This window comes from Clupea harengus, chromosome 16, assembly GCF_900700415.2.
Source record: "Clupea harengus chromosome 16, Ch_v2.0.2, whole genome shotgun sequence".
In the NCBI taxonomy this organism is placed as follows: Eukaryota; Metazoa; Chordata; class Actinopteri; order Clupeiformes; family Clupeidae; genus Clupea; species Clupea harengus.
In genome coordinates, this window is record NC_045167.1 from 7,226,780 (window position 1) to 7,248,779 (window position 22,000).

Sequence of the window (22,000 nt, forward strand, 5' to 3'; positions counted from 1 at the left end):
GTAAGATGGTCTGAGAAAAAAAAAGACAACAACAATATCAGTGTGGTGGAGATGTATTAACCAATTGGGAAAGTTCCAAGGAGATGGGTATACCAACTTGCCACTTATCTTGCCTTGTGAAGTGTGGCCTGCTTTCATGGCTACGTTTACAACAACAAACTAAAGTAACCTGTTTTTTTTCTTTAAATCCAAACATTAAATTTAAAGCACTATTGTTTTTTTTTAGATGAAAATTTGTCTTTGAGTCTCACAGCTTCCAATGTCTGACTGTAGCTCTTTTTTTCACAGAGATAAACGAAATCTGCCTGTCCTTTGTCAGAGCGGATTGCAAACAAGGCAGTAAGTTCTTTGTGTTGACTTCTATTTGAGTGTAAACATATGGGGCCAAATGTATCAGTCTTTGCGTACAATTTGCTGTAGGACTAGGTTTTGGTTGAAAGAATACAGACATCCAGTGGAAGCAGACATCCAGTGGAGCCAATGGTATACATTGAAAATGTAAATAGATTGCTCTTTTTTAAGTACAGTTCAGCTTGTGTATATTTCACATTGATCACTGTGCAACTGGGGTATAACTATTAATTGTTTGATAATTGTTGGTAGAGCTCACCATAATGTTTCCACAGTCGTCTGGTCACCCAAGATAACACACAACAACCCAACATTATCATGACATGAACCCTTGTGTCTGTTGCAGACAGGTGTTGGAGAGTACACTCCAAAATGCCCTACCAGTGGCAATTTAAGGCTGGAGAAACCTGGACCGACTTTCCACTCAGTGAAGACATCGAGAGTGACTTTTGTAACCCAAGTCGTGCCAGCTTCATCGCTTTGAGGTCCAACATCATGATGTGTTGGATAGGTTGAAACCAGTGGGGGGGGGAGGGGGCTGCTGCTGCTGCTGCTGCTATCTAACCTATTTGGTGATGAGTTTATAGCCTACTTTATACTGAGGTAATACGGTCAGGGTCTACCGTTTAGCCTATTGGTTAGAAGGGATAGCTAGCCTGATTGTTAATACAACATGTGCCTCACATGAACTGATCCAAAAACTGGAATGATACAAAGTCATAAAACCGTATTTCATCTGGCCAGATTTGATCTGTTTCAAAATAAAAACAAAAAAGTTCAACTGATAAAAATATGGGTCACTGCTTTGAGGTCCAGCCTCATTAAGTGTTGCTTTGGTTTTTCTTGTTTTTCTTTCCTACCCAACATGTAGAAATGTATAGTAGACCACTGGCCACACAGATAATTTCTGTAACAGACATAGTCTTATGTGTGCTTTGTTTCCTGCAGTGTGAAGTGTGACCCCGTTTGTTTTGATACCATGACCTGCGGGCCCCATGAGGTGCGACGGCTCTCCACAGCCCCCTCCGTGCTCATGCCTGACTTCATCCTCACCACCGAGTGGCTCTGGTACTGGGAAGATGAGTACGGAAAATGGGTCCCCTATTCCTCCATAGTAAGATCTGTTGATCATGTACTGTACAAAAATATGAATGCAACATGGAACCAAATCTCAAAGATTTTTACTGAGCTAAAGTTCATACAGGACGTTGGTCAATGTGTCTCCACCAATCTAAAGGAGCTTCTGCAGTTATGCATATTGTTCTCATGTGTCACCTCAGTGGAGAGGATTTAAGATGGAGGACATATTTTTGTGGCAGCCTCCCAGTTTAGGAGTTGTGCTCATTTACCAGAGCTGATGTTTGAAGCTATGATGACTGAATTCAATGCAATTTTATTTATATAGCACCAAAACAATAAAATTGTTGTGATTTTAGCTCCTGTCATTAATTTGGTGTAGAACTGGAATAGTCTTAATGAAGGTCGATGCCTGTTGCTTCTGTTCAGGGCATGCTATTTGACTGCCAATGAATGCCATTGTCTTGTGATGATGTTACAATTTTACACAGAAAGAGATGCACAGGATGTCCTCAGTGTACTCCAGTGATCTGGAAAAGCGTTACCAGGAAGACAACAATGCTGTGGTCCTCTTCACAGCTGGTAAAGAGCACTATGAACTGAGTTTCAAAGGTAATACACCTACTGCATGTCCTACATTTATACCACTGTCTATACTCTACCTATATATATATATCTTATTATTTATATTTTACCACTTCATATATGCACATACTGTACTCGCTGAACTGCATTTTGTTGTCTCAGTACTTGTATGACAATAAAGTTGAATCTAATGTAATCTAAAATACCAACCTAGCATCTTGCTGTACTAGCGCTAGAAAGGGGTTACATTATATCAGTGAGAAATATGCACTGTTTTGCACTGTGATAGAATCTAAATGAGCACGCCAAAGTTGAAGAAGGGACCGGAGGACGTAGTCAGGTTTCTGGAGTTTATTTCGGCATGGAGACCCCCTCTCAGCTGGTGCTCAAAGGCCTACCTGTTTCTAGACTATGTAGTTGTATTTATACCAATTAGTCAGGTAGAATACAATAGGGGAGGGGATGACCACACCCTATAAGTGAGAGGAAGGGGGAGACAGTGGGGTGAGGGGTTCACATGCCATTTGTTCAGGTCTCAGTGAGACAGACAGAGTACACATCCAAGAATGAGTTACAGATACAAAGGCTACACTTAGTTAATGTCTTACAACAACAGAATAGCAATATTTCTGGTTCCATCACCTGCACCTCATTGCGAAATGTGTGCATTTAGGCCATTGAAAGATTGCGCTGTTCTCCGGCGAAATCATCGAAGGCCCACGCTTGGTTCAAGTTAGTTGTTCAGGAATAACAGACTTGTAGAAGACGGCTTAGCGAAAGAATGTGTTTTATTCAGCCACTAGCCACGGTCACCGCGACACAACACGAGCATGCACTAGGCACGTCTGCTGCTCACAGGTTGGTCTTCTTGCTTCTTCTTTTCATACATTACAGAAAGTACAGACATTTTATATTGTAGAATTAACATATGTGTGTAGGGGAGTAAATGGGTGTGTCTGGAGCAGGGGCGTCAGCAGCATTTTGAGAGTGGGGGGGGACTTATTTTGGCGGGGGGTCTGGGGGTTCTCCCCCAGAACATTTTGAAAGATGTAGATGCAATTTCCCGCATTCTGGTGCATTTACCTAGCCTGACGATGTCATACTCATAATTCTAGTCAGAATATGAGTCTGATACCGCTCCGTTGGACTGTGATTATGGGGCGTGTTTCAACCGAACCAGGAAAAAAAATGCCTCTTCGCTCAATTGGATATATCTAGAACCAATCAGAGCAACGTAGTATGACCATAATGTAGACCATGGGGCCAGCTGATACATTAAACTTTTACCGGATCCCGTAGGAAGGACGGCAAAAACATCTTTTCGATCGACAAATGCCTTGATCGCGTTTCTCTGTTCCTCTTTCAAAATGAATGTGCTGTCAATGTCTTCTAAAACAGACTCAAATTTCCACATTTCAGCTCTCCAACGGCAGCCATGTTTGTTGAAAACGAATTCACCCCAAAAGCTCTTTGGTGACGTGGTTGATTACGTTAGGGTTGATCATCTGTCCATCATCGTATAAAGCCCGCCCTGACAATTTGATTGGTCTATCTATCTCCTCACATATTTTTGTGAGGAGATAATTTCTCCCCAACGGAGCGACACCAGACCGAACTTCCCGACCAAAAAAATTGTGGCCGTGGCTAAGTTCGTCTGGCATCCAGGCTAGCATTTACCATGTTTTTAGATAGAAAATGATCTCTCTCTTTCACCCCCCCCCCCTGCAATTACTGACTACTATTATGTTCTGGTAGACTGGGTAAACCCAGGCCGATCTGCCATCTTAAATCAGATTGAGCTTGGTCTGGTGATAGTCAGGATAATGTTTTGGTGTAATACACAGAATACTGACACTGACAACTTTGGCACTTTATTCTCCATTTAATGAGAGCAAAATATTTAAAAGGAGGATTTAAAAAGTCGTTAGAAAAACTAGCATGTTAGCTAACGTTAACTCCAGATTAGCTCACGGTTGTTATGGCAATACAAAAAACCACCAGCATTTTTTTTTAGCTGCTTGAAAAAAACCTCCTGGTCATCGCTTTCTGCCCGAAACAGACGCCTAGGTCTGAACACGGCCAAAAGCACAACATATTTCAGACCCAGATTAAGAAATCAACAAATGCTGTTCCATGGGTATTGCCTAGTGCTAGTTTTAGGTAAATAGCTTGCTTATCTAGCTATAACCATAATGTTTGCAGAAGGATCTTTGTGACTTAATGCTATTACAGCCAGATAATGTCTCATAAGGGTGCTTTGGCCACTAAAGGGAAAACTTGGGCAACTCTGACTTACTTTCCTCTTCCTCGAAAAAACCTCCTTATGTCCATCTCGTCTGTGGGACAGTCTATGTCTGACACCAAGTGCTAGCTGCTAGCGAGACGCTTCGATCAAGGAGTATTGGAGTTGAATCTGCGTGCGTGAGGTGTAGGAAACCAGGAAAACGCGGAGTGGATTTCTATTGCTATGGGTATTCCCCCTACTGATAAAATGGAGCGGATTTGATTGTGAAGCAATGGAAAGAAAGAACGCTGGACTAGTAGACCAGTCATGCACTAATATTTTGATGGCAAATGTGGGGGGGTCCAAACGACTTTTTTTTAAAGTGAGGGGGACGTGTCCCCCCCAAGTTATATTGTGGCGACGCCCATGGTCTGGAGGTCAAAGGGGAAAGTCTAGCTTGACTGGGGCTGTAGCCAGGTATGGCCATATAGATGCTAATGCCTTGTGGCCGCCACCATCTTGTGGTAGTTGTAGACAAAAGCCAACTATTGTCTCTAGCTCCAAGACACACAAAAGCCAGGAACCATGTCTGATGCCTCATCAACATAGACAAAAGGCCAGGAGCCACCTCGATGGCACTAGTCTGGTGCTATGCAAACTAGTTTGCGGGGGTTTGTTGAGATGTAGTTATGTTATGAGAAGTTAATGAATCTAACACCATTAACCAGATTGATAGATTGAGAGAGAGAGAGAGAATATGAGAGAGTGAGAGAAAGATTGTGGGTGAGAGGCAAAGTATGAAAAAGAGGGTTTCTAATATTCCTGTAATACTGTAAAGCTAACAGACTGTCACTCTTACAGATATGGAGCAAAAGAATGTGCACTATGGCACCCCGAGACAGGTTAGAAGAAGACCTGAGTTCATCTCATCGGTTGGTGTCCAAACCGCCAGAACCAGGTATGGTGGTGTTAGTGCTAGTAGCAATACCTCAATGCTACTGTAATGGTTGTAAGGCTTTAAATATTAAGCTTGTGCTTCAATCACAGTGGTCTTTCCTCATTCTAATAATCCATTATCTGCGGCATATGATATACATTCACTGAGGATTAATAGACAGTGTAGGGACTAATATGTTGGTGTCTTGTTACTTCAGCAAAAGAAGAGGCCCCGTATCATCACAACATGGCAGAGGCGTACCAGGATACTGGGACAAGTCTGCTGTGCCTGAAACAGGATACAAGGTTTGCCTGTATTTCTGTCCTTGTTCCTTACTATCTGTAGCATAGGGAGAGAGTAGTTGTCCCACCCGGCCTCGAACCCAGGTCTACAGGGTAACAAACTGGCGCCCTGATGCAAAGACCCAGGCTCATTGGTATCGCAGTTGGAGTGCCATCTCTATATTTGAGTATGTGCTCTGTCACATGTTTATTATTCCTTAGTCTCACCACGCATTGACCAGTTTCGTGAGAATGTGAAGACTTGCTATTGCAATCATTACAATATTACAAATATTACAATATGCTATTGTGTGTGAAATTAGCAATGCGCACGCAGTCTGTGTTACCATATCACCTTATTAGCAGACATCTATGTTTTTTTTTGTTTTTTTTACCATTTCATAAATAATAAAGGCAATGCTTGAGGGAATCATTTTGCTTTCACTTTAGATTAAAATAGATAGGCTAATAGATTGACAATAGTCCAAGCCCCATGGTGCTATCATGTTAGGTTCAAAGATTATCAAGGTTTACCTCTTTACATATATATGACTATGACTATAACTACTGAAATGTATATCAATATAATCTAGAACTAACCAGTGGTCAGAAATGGAACACACAAATTATGAAATTCAAGTTTATCTATTATTACTATTCATTTTTATTATACAAACCTACATACCATTCTTTTTGTTTTTATCATTAAAACTGTCCACAAATATGTTTATATTGTGTTTCTAATACTGACTAATCTCATTTAAACAGCTGTGCTCGTCTTTAATACTACAGCTGACCTGTGTGTGTGTGTGTGTGTGTGTGTGTGTGTGTGTGTGTTTGTGTTTATCTCCTGTCCATACAGAGAGTAGCTCTGGTAAGTACTGACCGGGACTATCTGAAGGTCCAGGAGCTGTTCTGCAAGACACTGGGCGGTTTTGACATCATCAGTATTGAGAGGATCCAGAACAAGGAGCTCTGGGAGGACTTTCAGACGTAAGCATCTTGCCAACTATGTCAACTATTCCACTGCCAAACCATAGCAACTAAAACACAGCAAACAGAAGACTATGTGTCACCTCTTGTCACTGCCACCAATAATTATTCCCTGATAAATCCTCAAGGAGAATATACCATAGTTGGGCCTAAAGCAAGGCCTTATGGGATAGGCCCAGCTGGCCCATAATATCACCAACTGAGTTGGTTTTGTACTGGTTTGTTTGTTTTTGTTTATTTCTTTCTGCAGGAAACGAGAACGTATGACGAAAGCCAACAAGGATAAAAAGTACGTCGCTGGGGAACGTCTGCTCTTCCATGGCACAGATTCCAAGTTCATTGATGCGATCTGCTACCAGAACTTTGACTGGAGAAAGTCTGGAGCCAATGGAACGGTTTATGGAGAAGGTGAGAAGGTGGACAGAGATGCAAAACTCTGGAAGATGATGTGTCATATAGTCATATAGGGAAGTAGTCATTTCATTTTTAATAAACCTACCTCTCTTTTTCCAAAAACCATCATATGAAAATTCTAAATTCATATTCATCATTTTGATTTTTGTCATTTTTAGAGTGCAATAGTCTTCATTCAATCATTCAAAATTGCTTTACTTTCAGATGTTCTAACATGTATCACTTTTTTATGATCATTTGTAGGATGCTACTTTGCCCGGGATGCCCGCTACTCCAACAGCTACACCTCTGACCACAGCGTGCGCTCCATGTTTGTGTGCCGCGTGCTGGCAGGCAGCTATACCCGAGGGCAGTCTCAATATCGCCTGCCGCCCTCCATAGATGGAGGCCTCCTTCTGTATGACAGCTGTGTAAACGATGTCCGCGACCCTTCTATCTTTGTGGTGTTCGACAAGCAGCAGGTCTATCCCGAGTTCCTCATTACCTACACTGAGCACGTCTATATTACGGATCTAACGGATCCTTCTCCTGATTACGCTTCTTCTGCTGTCTCCGGTTTACTTTCTCCTGTTAAGACCACTGCCACTTCCACACAGTCCAATTCTGCACACAGCTCCACCGCTCTTACTGGCATAACAAGTGCACTAAAAACGGTAACCGTGTCCACTTTGACCTCGAGTTCATTTGTGTCCCCGCCTTCTGTGGTGTCAAGTCCATCCTTGTCACCCGTCAAGCCATCCACAGGGTCTCCCCAAAGCTCTGTCATAAATCCCATTCTTATACCTCCATCATTTGTGTCCCCGCCTTCTGTGGTGTCAAGTCCATCCTTGTCATCTGCCAAGCCATCCACAGCGTCTCCCCAAAGTTCTGTCATGAATCCCATTCTTTATCTTCCATCATCCAGTCTGAAACCAGCCCAGGTTTTACCTGCAACCAGGACCTCCGCAGGGTCAGCAACTCTGCCTGCTCCTGTTCCAGCCTCCACTTCTTCAATGCTGCCCAACAGTCATCCTTTACAGGCAGTCCAAATAAGAAAGCGCGACGTCAGTAGTGATGACTGGGATTTTGTAGATTCATTAAACCTCCCCAGTTCTAAGAGCACATCAACAGCCCTGTCTGATCCAGGAAGATCCAGCACCTCCGCACTAAACCAGCAGTGGGTTCCCAAACCGGTTCCCAGTCGACGTCTGTACTCGTCGTCAGATGCATCTCTGGTCAGCTCCACTGTGAGGTCTGCCACTCCAAAGTCAACAAGTACAAGAAGGGTGTCTCCTCCCCGCCAGTCCACTACAACCTCCTCGTACACCGAGTCAGTGGTCACTCTTCCTACGAGTCAACGAAGCCAAGACCTCTATAATGTCCCCACAGCTACTCGGAGACAGAATCATGAAGCAAAAAAGAAAGAGGAATGCATCTTGCTTTAATGTCATTTTTTAATTGTTAAAACTAATTTTCCCAATCCTACTACTGGAATAAACATGTACTACTCAGTCCCACTTTCTATATCTCTTGCTCGATTGAAATTGTCAATGTATATTCTGAGGCACTGGTGTTTACTCCGCAGGTGTCTTCAAGCAAAAGTAAGATTTCATGGTGTCTGTTCTGTGCAGAGCGCCAGACCTGTAGCACAGGTGTGTTCCAGTGTATCTTGGATTTGCATGTTATCACATTGTATTTGCCATTTAAAAAACAAAAAATACAAAACATTAAAATCCTTAATAAATTATTAAATCAAGCAACTGATATATATTTGCCATCATTTTGGTGATGAGTTGTTTCATTTGAGATGGCTATCCACAGGTTTGGTGGTTTACAGGCAATATGCCAGTACATACAAAATATGTCATTTAAGTGAGGTAGTTAGCAAACTAAAAGTAGCAAGGCATCCTTAACTACAATTAACCCTTAAAGGACCAGATCCCTGTGGAGGTATATTTTGATGTAACAGATTGACAATACATGTTTTTTTATTCTTATTTTGTTTAAGAAAGAAAGCCTGTTTCTGCCACACAAACATTTACATTAAGTAATTTAGCAGACAATTTTATCGAAAGCGACGTACAAAGGAGAGAACAATCAAGCTACAAAAACATCTGTTTCTTTTATAATTTTCATTTTCCAATGTTTGTCACGAGATTTCAATGATTGTGTTACGAGATTGTGTCATCATGTAACGGAGGAAAAGGCCGGAATTCCAACAAGGCTTTTCCGGCAGCTGAGAAAAATGGTTTCTGCGGGGGAGAGTCACTCCCTCTGGTGTGAACTTTGGGCATCTGTAACTTTGCAGACCGTAAAAGAAAGAAGAGTGAAAGAAGAAAAGAAGAGTGGAAGAAGGAAAGAAGAATAGAAAGAAGAGTGAAGAAAGGAAAGAAGAGTAGAAGAAGGAAAGAAGAAAATAAAGAAGAGTGAAAGAAGGAAAGAAGAAAGGAAGAAGAGTAAAAGAAGGAAAAAAGATTGGAAAAAGGAAAGAAGAGTGGAAGAAGGAAAGAGAAAACAAATTAGAGTATGGAAGGTGTCTCTTAATATCCCTAGTTATACAGTTGAATGGAGAGGGACAGAGAGAAGAGGAGCCTTGGAACCTTGGCGCAGGTGTCAGTGAAGCACAGGTGCAAGCCAGTTTAATGACCCTATTATGATGCCATAATGGCCCAATGTAAGTCAATGGGAATTTTTTTATTAGTTTTTCTTTAATATCTTAAAAAGTATAGTGTTCAGAAAAATGAAAAATACATAGCATAAGTGTCGTTTACAAGACCTACGCGACAAAGTTTGAACAAAGTTTCTACGTGAAGCGGTTCAAGCTGAATTAATCGCAGAAGTCGGTACAAAGAAGAAGAAGTATAAGAAACGAAGGAATAACAATACAGGGCATTTCATGCACTGTAAAAAGTTAAAGCGTTAAATACATTTAACTGAAGAGAAAAAGTAAACACAGGTGTTTTTAAGCAAAAAGACTACAAGTTGCGTAATTGTTACGTTGTGTCATATAGTTATATAAATACAATAATATTAAGTTAAAGCCAACAGTAAACTTGCGTATTGGTGAATCAAATAAGTAATGTATTTTGATATTTCACGTCCTACTTCCAAATTCCATCATCTTATTCCACTGCAGCAAACCCATCATGACCCAGAGACATGAGGACTTTTGAATGAAGAGGATCGCTGTGCAACCTTATGAACTCATACCAGGTTGTGTTTCAGAGCGGGGTTGCCTTTTTTCGCTTCAATGTCAAAAATCAGACAGGATTTAATTGAGGATAATTTGTGCCAGATACTATCCCCCACACTTATTTTTAACAGAGGATTTATACTGCGACTTGGCAACAGCTGAGTGCATAAGTTTCGTTTACCCTTCGTCACTATTCTCAACCGCCAACAAGGAAGTTTTCTCATACAGGCTTGGCCAGCTGTTGCCCTTGCGTGTATTAGGACTTGTCTTTCCTAACAATGTCGGAGGCGAATATCTTGAAAATCATTTGCGGTAACGGAGGGGCGATAGATTATGAGAGACTCCTTGAATTAGTGTAGCCGGCGTGGTCTGCACTTCGCCGACTACTGCGTTGTGTTCAGGTGCAATTATCACAGGACGCTGAAGTTCTTTTAATCACTTTACTTTCTCTTCCAGTATGCAGAATGTAGCTCTCGTTGCCAAGCAAAACACATACAAACATAAGAAAAGAAGGACAACTGAAACATATGGGCTACATTACAGAAAGACAGAAAAACGAAACCTAGCATACAGTTAAACAACACACGAGGTTAGCTATATCAGCAAATATATCCCTAACTCTCAAAACAGCAAAACCTCCAAAACAACCCGACCAATTTATCACAACTCATCACAAAACACATTTACAATCCACCGTGTGCACCCAAATTTAAGCTAAAACACATACATTTGAAACCTTCATAGCACTACAATGTGAACACGTACCTCTCGTTGCCAAGCAAAACACATACTGAGCAAGGCACGAAAATGCAGCCTATAGCCACCAAACCAACCAAAAGAGGGCGCACTTACCCAACAAATGATAGGCCTAATACCTAGCTACCATGAAAGAAACCAAGATTTTGGTGAAATAAACTTACATATACACAAAATAGAAAATGAAAGATTGCACAAATATGTGTCATTCATTAACCTGTTACATTCACCCCTCTTTAATTTCGCCAAAATCCTCAAAACATAGAGGGTAGAAAAGAAACAAAAGATATACAAAACAAAGCTCTTGTTCACTTGGTCCAAGATAACCCTGGGAACTCTATTTCCCATTCACAGCATAGAAAGCTACTTACAATGTAAGTTAAAAGAAAACAGCAGTTGATCAGGCTACTGCCTCTTCCAGTGTGTATGATGCCTTTTACACCATATAAGATCTTGGAACACATCTCATGACAAGTCATACTGCATGCATTAAAGAAAAGTATACCACAGCACCTAAGTCTCTATTATTTTTCTATCTAAAATAAGTTGAGTAAAGACAGTGACCTTCTATTGACCCCTTCAACAAAACCCTTGGTGAGTGGTTTTTGCACCATGTTCTCTATCATGCGATTGACTGCCTTAACAACCCTGCCAGTACGTGTCCTCACTACCTGTCTCACAGGCCCTAGTGTTTGTGTGGGTATCTGACTATCAGTTCTTGTAACAGGTGAGTCGACATTAGGGGGCACTGTCTCGCCTAAATCAAGAGCCTCAGTTGGGGAGTCAGAGTCAGTGTCAGTCAAGTTTGAGTCAGGAGGAACACTGGAACCAATTAAGTCTCTCACAGGTGAGAATTCGTTCCAACACATCCAACATCAGGTTCCGATGGACGACTTTGTTTTTCCCACTCTCATCCCTGACTTTGTAAATGTGAGTCTGAGGGTTCCGGTCTATGATGGTATACATGGTGGCCTCCCACTTGTCCGCTAGCTTCCTCTTCCCTCTCTCCGTTTTATTGGCAAGCAAAACTCGGTCGCCAACGTTCAGGTGGGTTCCACGGACTCTCTTGTTGTAGCCATCAGCTTGATGTTTCTGTTCTTTCCTCGCATGCTGCTGAGCTATGCCGGCAGCCACATGGAGGTTCGCCATCAACTTCTCTGCATAGGTCTTATAATTCACCACGACTGGATCCTTCAGGACTTGTTTGAAGACCATATCTACCGGGAGTCTGGGGACTCGACCGTACATCAAGTAGAATGGAGGATATCCAGTCGTTTCATGGATGGTGGCATTATAAGCAAAGGTCAAAGTCTGTATCTGTTGAGCCCAGTGTTGTTTGGCTGCTAGTGGTAAGGCACGCAACATACTGCCGAGCGTCCTATTGAACCTTTCAGTTTGTCCATTCCCCATGGGATGGTATGCTGTTGTGTGTGTTTTTGTAATCCCTGTGAGGCTGAGGAGTTCGGCAATGAGTTTACTTTCAAAATTGGCTCCCTGATCGGAATGTATTCGCTCTGGAAAACCATAGATGCAGAACACGTTATCCCATAACTTCTTCGCTATTTGCTTTGCAGTTTGGTTGACACAGGGGAACGCATGGGCCAATTTTGTGAAGTGGTCTGTTATGACCAACACATCTACAGATCTTTGTTGACTGTCCTCAGCACTCCAAAAATCAATGCACACCAGTTCCATGGGTGCTGAAGTGCGAATGCTCTCCAAGGGGGCTCGGGCAGCTGGTTCAGGGGTCTTTGCAAGGATGCAGCGTTGGCAGCATTTCACATATTCCTTGATGTCTCTTCCCATTTGCGGCCAGAAGAAACGCTGTCGGGCCAGGTGTGCTGTTCTAGCTTGCCCTTGATGTCCAGCGAGATCATGCACACCAGCAAGAGCCTTGGCCTTCAAGCTAACAGGCAGCACAAACTGATACCTCTTCTCTTTGCTTAATGGGTCTTTAGTTACCCTGTATAGGACTCCGTCCTGGACTTTCAGATGATGCCACTGCTTGCACAGTGTCTGAGCCGTAGCTGTTAACCTACTTCTCCCTCGCCTAGGTGGTGGCTCACCCCTCAGAACGAGTGGCAGGACCTCCCTGATAACCGGATCCGTTTCCTGGCTGTGCCTTAGCTCGCCGATGGAGAGGGCTGGAGGTGTGTCCTGTTCTGAGGGCACCGCCTGAGGAAGAGCCTTGAAAAACTGAGTGGCTCTTATCTCTGCTCCCTTTTCCCACTCTACGTGAGCTTCAAAAGCAGATCTTACATGTGAGGGTTCTTGACTACCAGCCAGTATGTCTTGAGTGGTGTCCATGATCACACAGCAGCCTGCATCATCTGTCCGGAGACACTGGACCTTGCAGCGGAAGAGATCCTGAATTTTCTCCTCCTTTGTTCCCTCTGCTTCGGCCAACAGACCTTCATACGACTCGCTGATCAACCTTTGGCTCACTGACTTGGCAAAAGGATCTCTACTTAGGGCATCCGCCACGATGTTCTTTACCCCAGGGATGTGTTTGATACTGAATGTGTATGGGGAAAGCTTTGCCACCCACCTTTGTTCGTAAGCGTCAAGTTTCGGTTTTGTCATTATATAAGTTAAAGGATTATTGTCGGTCCACACTGTAAAAGTGTGGCCCTTCAACCAGTGGCTGAATTTTTCACAAACACTCCATTTGAGCGCCAAGAATTCTAGGCGGTGGGCAGGATACCTCTTTTGTGAGCCAGTGAGGGTCTTGCTCGCAAAGGCGATCGGGCGTGCCTTCATTTCCCCTCTGGTATCTGGGACAGAACTGCCCCAAGGCCGTCAAGAGAAGCGTCAATGGACAGAACCAGGGGCTTAGAGAAGTCTGGATGAGTGAGGACTGCACAGTTCAGGAGCTTCTCCTTGAGGCTGGCGAAGGCGGAGTCGCAGTCAGGGGTCCAGTCTGCAGGTTTGAGCTTTCTGTAGACTCCTGGATTTTGACTGTACTTTCCGGACTTTCCTCTCCGTTTCTGGCCAGCTGTGAGAGCGAACAGGGGTTTTGCGATGGAGGAGCAATTTGGTATGAAGTGCTGGTAATAAAATACCATCCCCAGGAACGACTTCACTCTGCGGACTGAAGGAGTGCAGCTATCATTTTCCATCAAGTCCCTCTTCGACATTTTGGCGATGACCTCAACTTTTTCGGGGTCAACAGCAACACCGTCACCGTCAACAATGTGTCCGAGGAACTTCACGGACCTCCGCAACAGATGGCACTTTTACGGACTCAATTTCAGGTTGTGCTCCCGCAGCCTCTGAAAAACAACCTCCAACCTGCTGAGGGCCTGCTGTTCAGAGGGGGCAAAGATCAAGAGATCATCTAGGTAGCACAAAAGACTGCTGAAGTTTAGATCGCCAAAGATGCTTAACATCATCCTCATGAAGGACGCCGGACTGTTGCAAAGCCCCTGCGGCATTCTGTTATACTCATGCAGGCCTAGTGGTGATGTGAAGGCGGTGTATTTTTTGTCCTCCTCATGCATGGGCAGGTTATAAAAACCAGATGTGAGGGTCCATGGTGCTGAAGACAGTGTTACCGCCAAGGGCAGCCAAGCAGTCAGATTGATGGGGCAAAGGATGAGCATCCTTGATGGTTCTCGCGTTCAGCCATCGAAAGTCTGTGCATATACAAAGATCGCCATTCTTCTTCCAAACCATCACGAGTGGGGAAGCATATTCACTCATTGATTTCCGTATGATTCCCTGCTCTTCCATCTCAGTGAGAGTTTTGACGCAGCTTTTGATAGTGGGCTGGCGGCACTCTACGATACGGAAGACGGAAAGGACGGTCGTCAGTGAGGCGGACTCTATGCACAAAGCCCTTGGCTTTCCCGCAGTCTAGATGGTGCTTTGAGAATACGTCCTGATACTTCTCCAGCAATGTCACAAGTTGAAGCTTGGTGGAAGGGCTTGCTTCACAATGGTCAATGTCAACGTCTCCCAGACCAGACTTCTGCAGCCTGTCTTTCAGATCAGTGTTGTCGTCCTGTTTCACATTAGTCCCTTTAACAGGGCCATCGTCACTCTGAGAGGAACCCTGGAACAGTGTGAAGTCTTCAGCCGCGACACAAGGAGAGACGTCTGCCAGCTTGCTGTTCTTTCTAAGGGTGAGTGGTTTGTCGGAGATGTTGGTAATTTTCATAGGGGTCCAGCCATCTCCCCACAGCGGTGTGACCACTCTCCCCACCATGATGCCCCGAGGCACACACCTGGAAGTGGTAGGCTCCACAATAACCGTGCTCCCAGGTGACTTGGGCACGTTACTTGGCAATCTACCCCACAGTAGGTACTCTTGTTTGGGGAGGAGAGTCACCGCCTGAGTTAGTTTCACTGTCCCGACTTTTTCTGGCACATCTTCACCCCTCCATCTCGTGAGGCTTGCCATCATCTCCAAAAACTGTTCGCAGTCTGAAGACCCCTGTGTGTTGCGTGAAATAAGTGTCCAATAATTCTTCTCATTTTTCAGCTGATGTAGAACATATTTCAGCATGTTGGTGCCTACTATGACGTCATCTTTCTGACCAGTGACCACAAGGACTGGCACCATGCACTTCACCCCATACAGACTCAGTTCCATGTCGTACATGCACTTGGGGCTCACCTGTACTCCTCCACAGCCGACAAGGATGATGCGCTGCGGGAGTTCTTGTTGTTGGGTCAGGACGCTATCTGATAGCAGCCGCTGCTCCGCCTCTTCACTTATTGTGCAAGCCATTGACCCTGTATCGAGGAGCCCTTGTAACTGAGTGCAGCCATTAACTGTCACTGGTGCGTGAAATAACTCACTGAACGCTTCTACTTTGTGAATATTCTGAACGATTACTGTACAACTATCTGACATTGCTTTACAAACATTGACATACATCTCCTTTAATTCTTCACCTTCTCCAAGGGTTGATGCTTTAACGCTCACACATCCCCTCTCCGTATGTAAGCCATCTAGTTTAAAACCTGCTCCACCTTGCTCATGTTTAGGCTGTGCTCGCGCTAACTGTGGCTGGGTGTTAATTCTTGGCCGGCGCTGTTGGCACTCTCTCTTCCAGTGGCCGGGCTTGTAACAGCCCATACAGAGGTTTGCCTGTCTACAGTGTGCAGTAGTTGAGTGTTCAGCAGACTGACAGACTCTACATCTACTCTGAACAATGGCTACTGGACTCCTATTCGGCGGCACGACTGCTGCTGTCTGGGCCTTCTGCTCCAGCACACGGTTCAGCAAGCCAATGAGAGACTGGATTACAGACGCTCTCGGTCTGAGAAGAGGATGGAGGCTCCATTGCCTTTGAGTAGCAGGTAAGATCTGTGGTGTTATTAGCAGTGACTGTCTCTATTGCTGATGTCTGAGCATGTGCACCAATGTTCTTTGGCCGGTAAGATTTGGCTTGAGACATTGTTCTAGCCTCTCTCTGATGTTCAATGAGGTGTTCCTGAATCTCATTCGCTGTCCACTTCTCTGCTGTTTTGCACTTTAAGACACTTGCAAGAGCGGGGTCAGGACAGTGTTTCACCAGCATCATTGTGACCTCGTGAGAGGGGTCTTCAATGTTTCGCCCCTGCCTTCTCAGACACTCATCCGCGACATCGACAGCCTTATTCAAGCGTATCCAGTAGTCCATGGGACTTTCTCCGGCCAGTGGAAGAGTGTTATAAAAATCTGCTAGAGGCATCGAGGAGTAGGTTACCTCACTGAAATGTTGTTTCAGGATATCAAAGACAAGCTTAGAGTCTTCAGCTGGCCGCAGCGATGGCATGCTGCGCAGTGTGACTTTAACAATGTCTCTAGCCTTTCCCATTAATCTTGACATTATCTCCTGGGACTGTTCTTGTGAGGACACACCCCTCTTATTCAAGTAGACGCTCATAATTTCTTCCCACTCATGCACTGTGTGTTTGTCCCGTTCCATCACCCCTGAAGTACGGTGGCTCTTTGACATCTGTCTTCATAACTAACTTTACTCCAGTCATGTTCAAGTCAGACTGTCCATGTCCTAAGTTCAGACTAGGTGTAGGAGTGGTTTGGCTATCTGCGCTACTAACAGATCTCTTTAGCTGGCTAGCAATGTTCTCTCCTATTTCGTGAGCTAATTGTGTAATGAGGTTCCCTAGGTCTGAGGAGCTCACATCTGGATTAAACACTGGCTGACGTGGAGAATGCTCATCTGTGTGCGTGTGAGTGTATGAGAAAACAGGGCGACCCACTGGACTAACACCGCTTCCCATGTCTGAGGCATACCCTAACCTACGCGGGTGCGGTGCGGGGAAATGTGCATCAGTATGTACACCTGTGGACGAGAGCGCAGGTTTGCCCAGTGCACCAGCACCTCTAACCGGCGTGCTCTCATCCCTCATAAACTGGCCCCTACCTAGGCTTACCAAACCAACATCCCCCCAACTAATTGGTGTCTTAACATCCTCACCATCAGTCATTTTTGCAAAAGTTGTGATGTATAAGGCTATGGCAATAATATATGAATTACTAATAAATGCAAATATGAATAGAAAACATTAAATAAAAATCACAATGTAAAATTATACTAGCTGAGATAGAGTTACTATTTACACATTAACATTAGCCCGTGTACTTGTCAACGTCCTGAAGAGGTTCTTACTCGTCACAGCAACCAGCGGCAATCATCCTGGCGATGATCTGAAGATGTCATCCGGGTCACGGCACCAATGTAGCCGGCGTGGTCTGCACTTCGCCGACTACTGCGTTGTGTTCAGGTGCAATTATCACAGGACGCTGAAGTTCTTTTAATCACTTTACTTTCTCTTCCAGTATGCAGAATGTAGCTCTCGTTGCCAAGCAAAACACATACAAACATAAGAAAAGAAGGACAACTGAAACATATGGGCTACATTACAGAAAGACAGAAAACGAAACCTAGCATACAGTTAAACAACACACGAGGTTAGCTATATCAGCAAATATATCCCTAACTCTCAAAACAGCAAAACCTCCAAAACAACCCGACCAATTTATCACAACTCATCACAAAACACATTTACAATCCACCGTGTGCACCCAAATTTAAGCTAAAACACATACATTTGAAACCTTCATAGCACTACAATGTGAACACGTACCTCTCGTTGCCAAGCAAAACACATACTGAGCAAGGCACGAAAATGCAGCCTATAGCCACCAAACCAACCAATAGAGGGCGCACTTACCCAACAAATGATAGGCCTAATACCTAGCTACCATGAAAGAAACCAAGATTTTGGTGAAATAAACTTACATATACACAAAATAGAAAATGAAAGATTGCACAAATATGTGTCATTCATTAACCTGTTACATTAGCTTCCGGCTTTCCAGATATAAACTGCTTTGAATTTGATTCTCTCATCGAAAATGAACAGTTATTCTCTCTGACGGAGAACAGTGGCGTCAAACAAGTACTAGCCAAAACAAACGTCAGACTCTGCAAAGTGAGAGACTGCACTGGCTGTAAAAATCTTCATCTTTGTAAGTTTTATCTACATGGAGAATGCAAAGGAAGGTAACGTTATATCACATTAATTTAAAAGCTTCACATAACACTGAGGCTCTCAAAAAATTGAAAACAAATACGTCTACATATTTTTGTCATGTACGCAGACGCTGTGGTTACGGACACAATTTAAACTCGGACCACAACGCCAAAGTTCTCTCAGAACATCAACTACAGAGACTTAGCAGAGCAGAGATCAGACAGTTACTTTTGCACAATGACAGCCCACATTCCCTGCTTCCACCGGTAAGTGTTTCTATCAAATTATACTTTCAGTTCAACTTTCAGTTGAATTTCACTAGGAATTGCTGGTAGCATGGCCTTGTTTGTTCTCGATAGATGCGTTGATGCATCAATCTACATGCATCAAGAAAAACTGGTAGAAAAATTACTATAAAGGTTGCCATGTTCAAGTGCAATAGAGTCTATTGAATAGACATTATGCCATGAGTGACCAAGCAGTTGTACTGTCATGTTTTGATTTAACGAAAACTTGCCAGTGATTATCTGTGAAAATGGAGGTGGAGTTAGAGTTTGCTCTTATCTTTTTTTAACTAAAATTTCCTTTAATAAAGTGTCTGTCTGTCTGTCTGTCTGTCTGTCTGTCTGCCTGTCTGTCTAACTGACTGAATATGTGGGGCCTAGTAAATATATGCTTGGGCTGTTTGCATTCACTTATTTTCCCTATCTGTGATGTGATTTCCCTTAAACAGCTTTGTATGAGTTACAACCATGGTGAGGGTGACTATGGCCGATGTGATGACAAGGATAACTGCACGAGGCTTCACATCTGCGAGGGCTACATCCAAGGCACCTGCGACTCCGGCAACTGCGGCCGGTCACATGACTTCTTCGAGCCCCACCCGATGAGGACCCTGCGGGGGAGGGGTGTGCTCAGCGGAATGGTGGGATCCATGCTCTCCGTCTACCGGAACATCTTGGTGCTCAGGGGCACTCTGGCTAAAGACGTGAAGTCCAATCCTGGGGCCAAGAACAGAAGTGGCAGAACGGGTAAAGGAGGAGGCGCCGACACACAGACACAAAGCTACATACTGCTACTGTAAGCAGGATGTATTTGATGTGTAGCAATTTTAGTAAGATGGTCTGAGAAAAAAAAAGACAACAACAAAAACAACAATATCAGTGTGGTGGAGATGTTTTAACCAATTGGGAAAGTTCCAAGGAGATGGGTATACCAACTTGCCACTCATCTTGCCTTGTGAAGTGTGGCCTGCTTTCATGGCTACGTTTACAACAACACATTAAAGTAACTTGTTTTTTTTCTTAAAATCCAAACATTATATTTAAAGCACTATGTTTTTTTTTAGATGAAAAGTTGTCTTTGAGTCTCACAGCTTCCAATGTCTGACTGTAGCTCTTTTTTTTCACAGAGATAAAAGAAATCTGCCTGTCCTTCGTCAAAGCTGATTGCAAACAACGCAGTAAGTTCTTTGTGTTGACTTCTATTTGAGTGTAAACATGTGGGGCCAAATGTATCAGTCTTTACGTACAACTTGCTGTAGGACTAGGTTTTGGTTGAGAGAATACAGATATCCAGTGGCAGCAATGGTATTCATTGAAAATGTAAGTAGATTGCTCTTTTTTAAGTACAGTTCAGCTTGTGTATATATCACATTGATCACTGGGCAACAGGGGTAAGACTATTGATTAGGGATGGGTATCGTTTTGGTTTTTTCAGATACCGGTGCTAAAACGATACCGGTGCCTAAACGGTGCCTGAACCGATACTTAAAAAAAAGCACAAAACGACAATTGACGACATTAAATAATGGCTTTTTTTCTTCAAATTGAACAATATATTAACTGTTTAAAGTAAACTATAAACATAAATGAATACAAAACACTTGGCTTCAAACTACAGCTTCAAACTTTTTAACTTCAATGAACAATATATTAACAACAGTTTACAGTATACTTAAATAAATATAAATAAATACAAAACACACACACACACTCTGCACACACACTACAGCTTCAAACTTCAGCAATTATTTTGCAGAAATATGTGCATATTTGCCTTCGGAGTCAAAAATGTATTATTTTGTTTGCATTTATTTCATGAAATGTCACCATTTTCTGATGTTTATACCTATCTTTTTCTATCTTGTTTATACTTAATCTTGTTATTTGAACACATGAGAACACACAAGTTTTGTTCATTTAGCTGCATGATTTGTTGCTGTTATTTTATTTCAATCGGCTCAGGCACCGAAAGGAAGCACCGAAATCTGCGTTCCATTTCGGTCCGGGTAGGTACCGATTGTATTAGAACCGGTGCCAGATTGGAACCGGTTCTCGGTACCCAACCCTACCATTGATTGGTTGATGATTGTTGGTAGAGCTCACCATAATGTTTCCACAGTCGTCTGGTCACCCAAGATAACACACAACAACCCAACCACTGCATTATCATGACATGAACCCCTTGTGTCTGTTGCAGACAGGTGTTGGAGAGTACACTCCAAAATGCCCTACCAGTGGCAATTTAAGGCTGGAGAAACCTGGACTGACTTTCCGATCAGTGAAGACATCGAGAGGAACTTTTGTAACCCAAGCTGCGCTAGCTTCATTGATTTGAGGTCCAGCATCATGATGTGTTGTATGGGTTTAAACCAGTGGGGGAGGGGGGGCTGCTATCTAACCTATTTGGTGATGAGTTTATAGCCTACTTTGTACTGAGGTAATACGGTCAGGGTCTACCCTTTAGCCTATTGGTTAGAAGGCATAGCTAGCCTGATTGTTAATACAACATGTGCCTAACATGAACTGATCCAAAAACTGGAATGATACAAAGCCATAAAACCGTATTTCATCGGGCCGGATTTGATCTGTTTCAAAATAAAAACCAAAAAGTTCAGCTGATAAAAATATGGATCACTGCTTTGAGGTCCAGCCTCATGAAGTGTTGATTTGGTTTTTTCTTGTTTTTCTTTCACATCCAACATGTAGACCACTGGCCACACAGATAATCTCTGTAACAGACATAGTCTTATGTGTGCTTTGTTTCCTACAGTGTGAAGTGTGACCCTGTTTGTTTTGATACCATGACCTGCGGGCCCCAAGAGGTGCGACGGCTCTCCACAGCCCCCTCCGTGCTCATGCCCGACTTCATCCTCACCACCGAGTGGCTCTGGTACTGGGAAGATGAGTACGGAGAATGGGTCCCCTATTCCTCCATAGTAAGATCTGTTGATCATGTACTGAACAAAAATATGCATGCAACATGGAACCAAATCTCAAAGACTTTACTGAGCCAAAGTTCATACAGGACGTTGGTCAATGTGTCTCCACCAATCTAAAGGAGCTTCTGCAGTTATGCATATTGTTCTCATGTGTCACCTCAGTGGAGAGGATTTAAGATGGAGGACTGATTTTTGTGGCAGCCTCCCAGTTTAGGAGTTGTGGTCATTTTCCAGAGCTGATGTTCAAACAGCTATGATGACTGAATTCAATGCAATTTTATTTATATAGCACCAAAACAATAAAATTGTCGTGATTTTAGCTCCTGTCATTAATTTGGTGTAGAACTGGAATAGTCTTGATGAAGGTCGATGCCTGTTGCTTCTGTTCAGGGCATGATATTTGACTGTTAATGAATGTCATTGTCTTGTGATGATGTTGCAAATCTACACAGAAAGAGATGCACAGGATGTCCTCAGTGTCCTCCAGTGATCTGGA

The 22,000-nt window shown here is 43.3% G+C and overlaps 3 protein-coding genes across 3 annotated transcripts in view; all 3 read left to right on the forward strand.

Annotated features, from left to right (window-relative positions):
* The first annotated feature begins 211 nt into the window (after positions 1-211).
* LOC122133584 (protein mono-ADP-ribosyltransferase PARP12-like) lies at positions 212-5,284 on the forward strand. The gene is made up of 4 exons (XM_042710066.1): positions 212-836; positions 1,300-1,465; positions 1,920-2,040; positions 5,099-5,284. The coding sequence occupies exons 1-4, from the start codon at positions 724-726 to the stop codon at positions 5,239-5,241; spliced, it is 543 nt and encodes a 180-aa protein (XP_042566000.1). The 5' UTR covers positions 212-723; the 3' UTR covers positions 5,242-5,284.
* An 84-nt stretch (positions 5,285-5,368) lies between these two features.
* On the forward strand, positions 5,369-8,446 carry LOC116224190 (mucin-5AC-like). The gene is made up of 5 exons (XM_031583361.2): positions 5,369-5,479; positions 6,318-6,448; positions 6,699-6,856; positions 7,106-8,116; positions 8,427-8,446. The coding sequence occupies exons 1-5, from the start codon at positions 5,369-5,371 to the stop codon at positions 8,444-8,446; spliced, it is 1,431 nt and encodes a 476-aa protein (XP_031439221.2).
* Positions 8,447-10,263: 1,817 nt separating this feature from the next.
* The window catches only part of LOC105912487 (protein mono-ADP-ribosyltransferase PARP12-like), a 20,082-nt gene continuing 8,345 nt past the window's right edge, over positions 10,264-22,000 (forward strand). The window contains exons 1-8 of the mRNA XM_042710148.1: positions 10,264-10,383; positions 18,107-18,310; positions 18,409-18,547; positions 19,015-19,312; positions 19,693-19,743; positions 20,763-20,901; positions 21,336-21,501; positions 21,957-21,998. Of these exons, the coding sequence (XP_042566082.1) occupies positions 10,313-10,383; positions 18,107-18,310; positions 18,409-18,547; positions 19,015-19,312; positions 19,693-19,743; positions 20,763-20,901; positions 21,336-21,501; positions 21,957-21,998 (1,110 nt within the window). The 5' untranslated portion in view covers positions 10,264-10,312. The remainder of the gene's footprint in view (positions 10,384-18,106; positions 18,311-18,408; positions 18,548-19,014; positions 19,313-19,692; positions 19,744-20,762; positions 20,902-21,335; positions 21,502-21,956; positions 21,999-22,000) is intronic.

What these genes read in the sequence shown, in the direction of transcription:
- LOC116224190 (XM_031583361.2), top strand. Translation starts at nt 5,369, where the DNA reads ATGTTGGTGTCTTGTTACTTCAGCAAAAGAAGAGGCCCCGTATCATCA. An exon ending in TGGAACGGTTTATGGAGAAG is followed by an intron (nt 6,857 to 7,105) that starts GTGAGAAGGTGG and finishes GATCATTTGTAG; the next exon opens with GATGCTACTTTGCCCGGGAT. An exon ending in TGCCACTCCAAAGTCAACAA is followed by an intron (nt 8,117 to 8,426) that starts GTACAAGAAGGG and finishes TTTACTCCGCAG; the next exon opens with GTGTCTTCAAGCAAAAGTAA.
- LOC122133584 (XM_042710066.1), top strand. Translation starts at nt 724, where the DNA reads ATGCCCTACCAGTGGCAATTTAAGGCTGGAGAAACCTGGACCGACTTT. An exon ending in GCCAGCTTCATCGCTTTGAG is followed by an intron (nt 837 to 1,299) that starts GTCCAACATCAT and finishes TGTTTCCTGCAG; the next exon opens with TGTGAAGTGTGACCCCGTTT. An exon ending in CTATGAACTGAGTTTCAAAG is followed by an intron (nt 2,041 to 5,098) that starts GTAATACACCTA and finishes TCACTCTTACAG; the next exon opens with ATATGGAGCAAAAGAATGTG.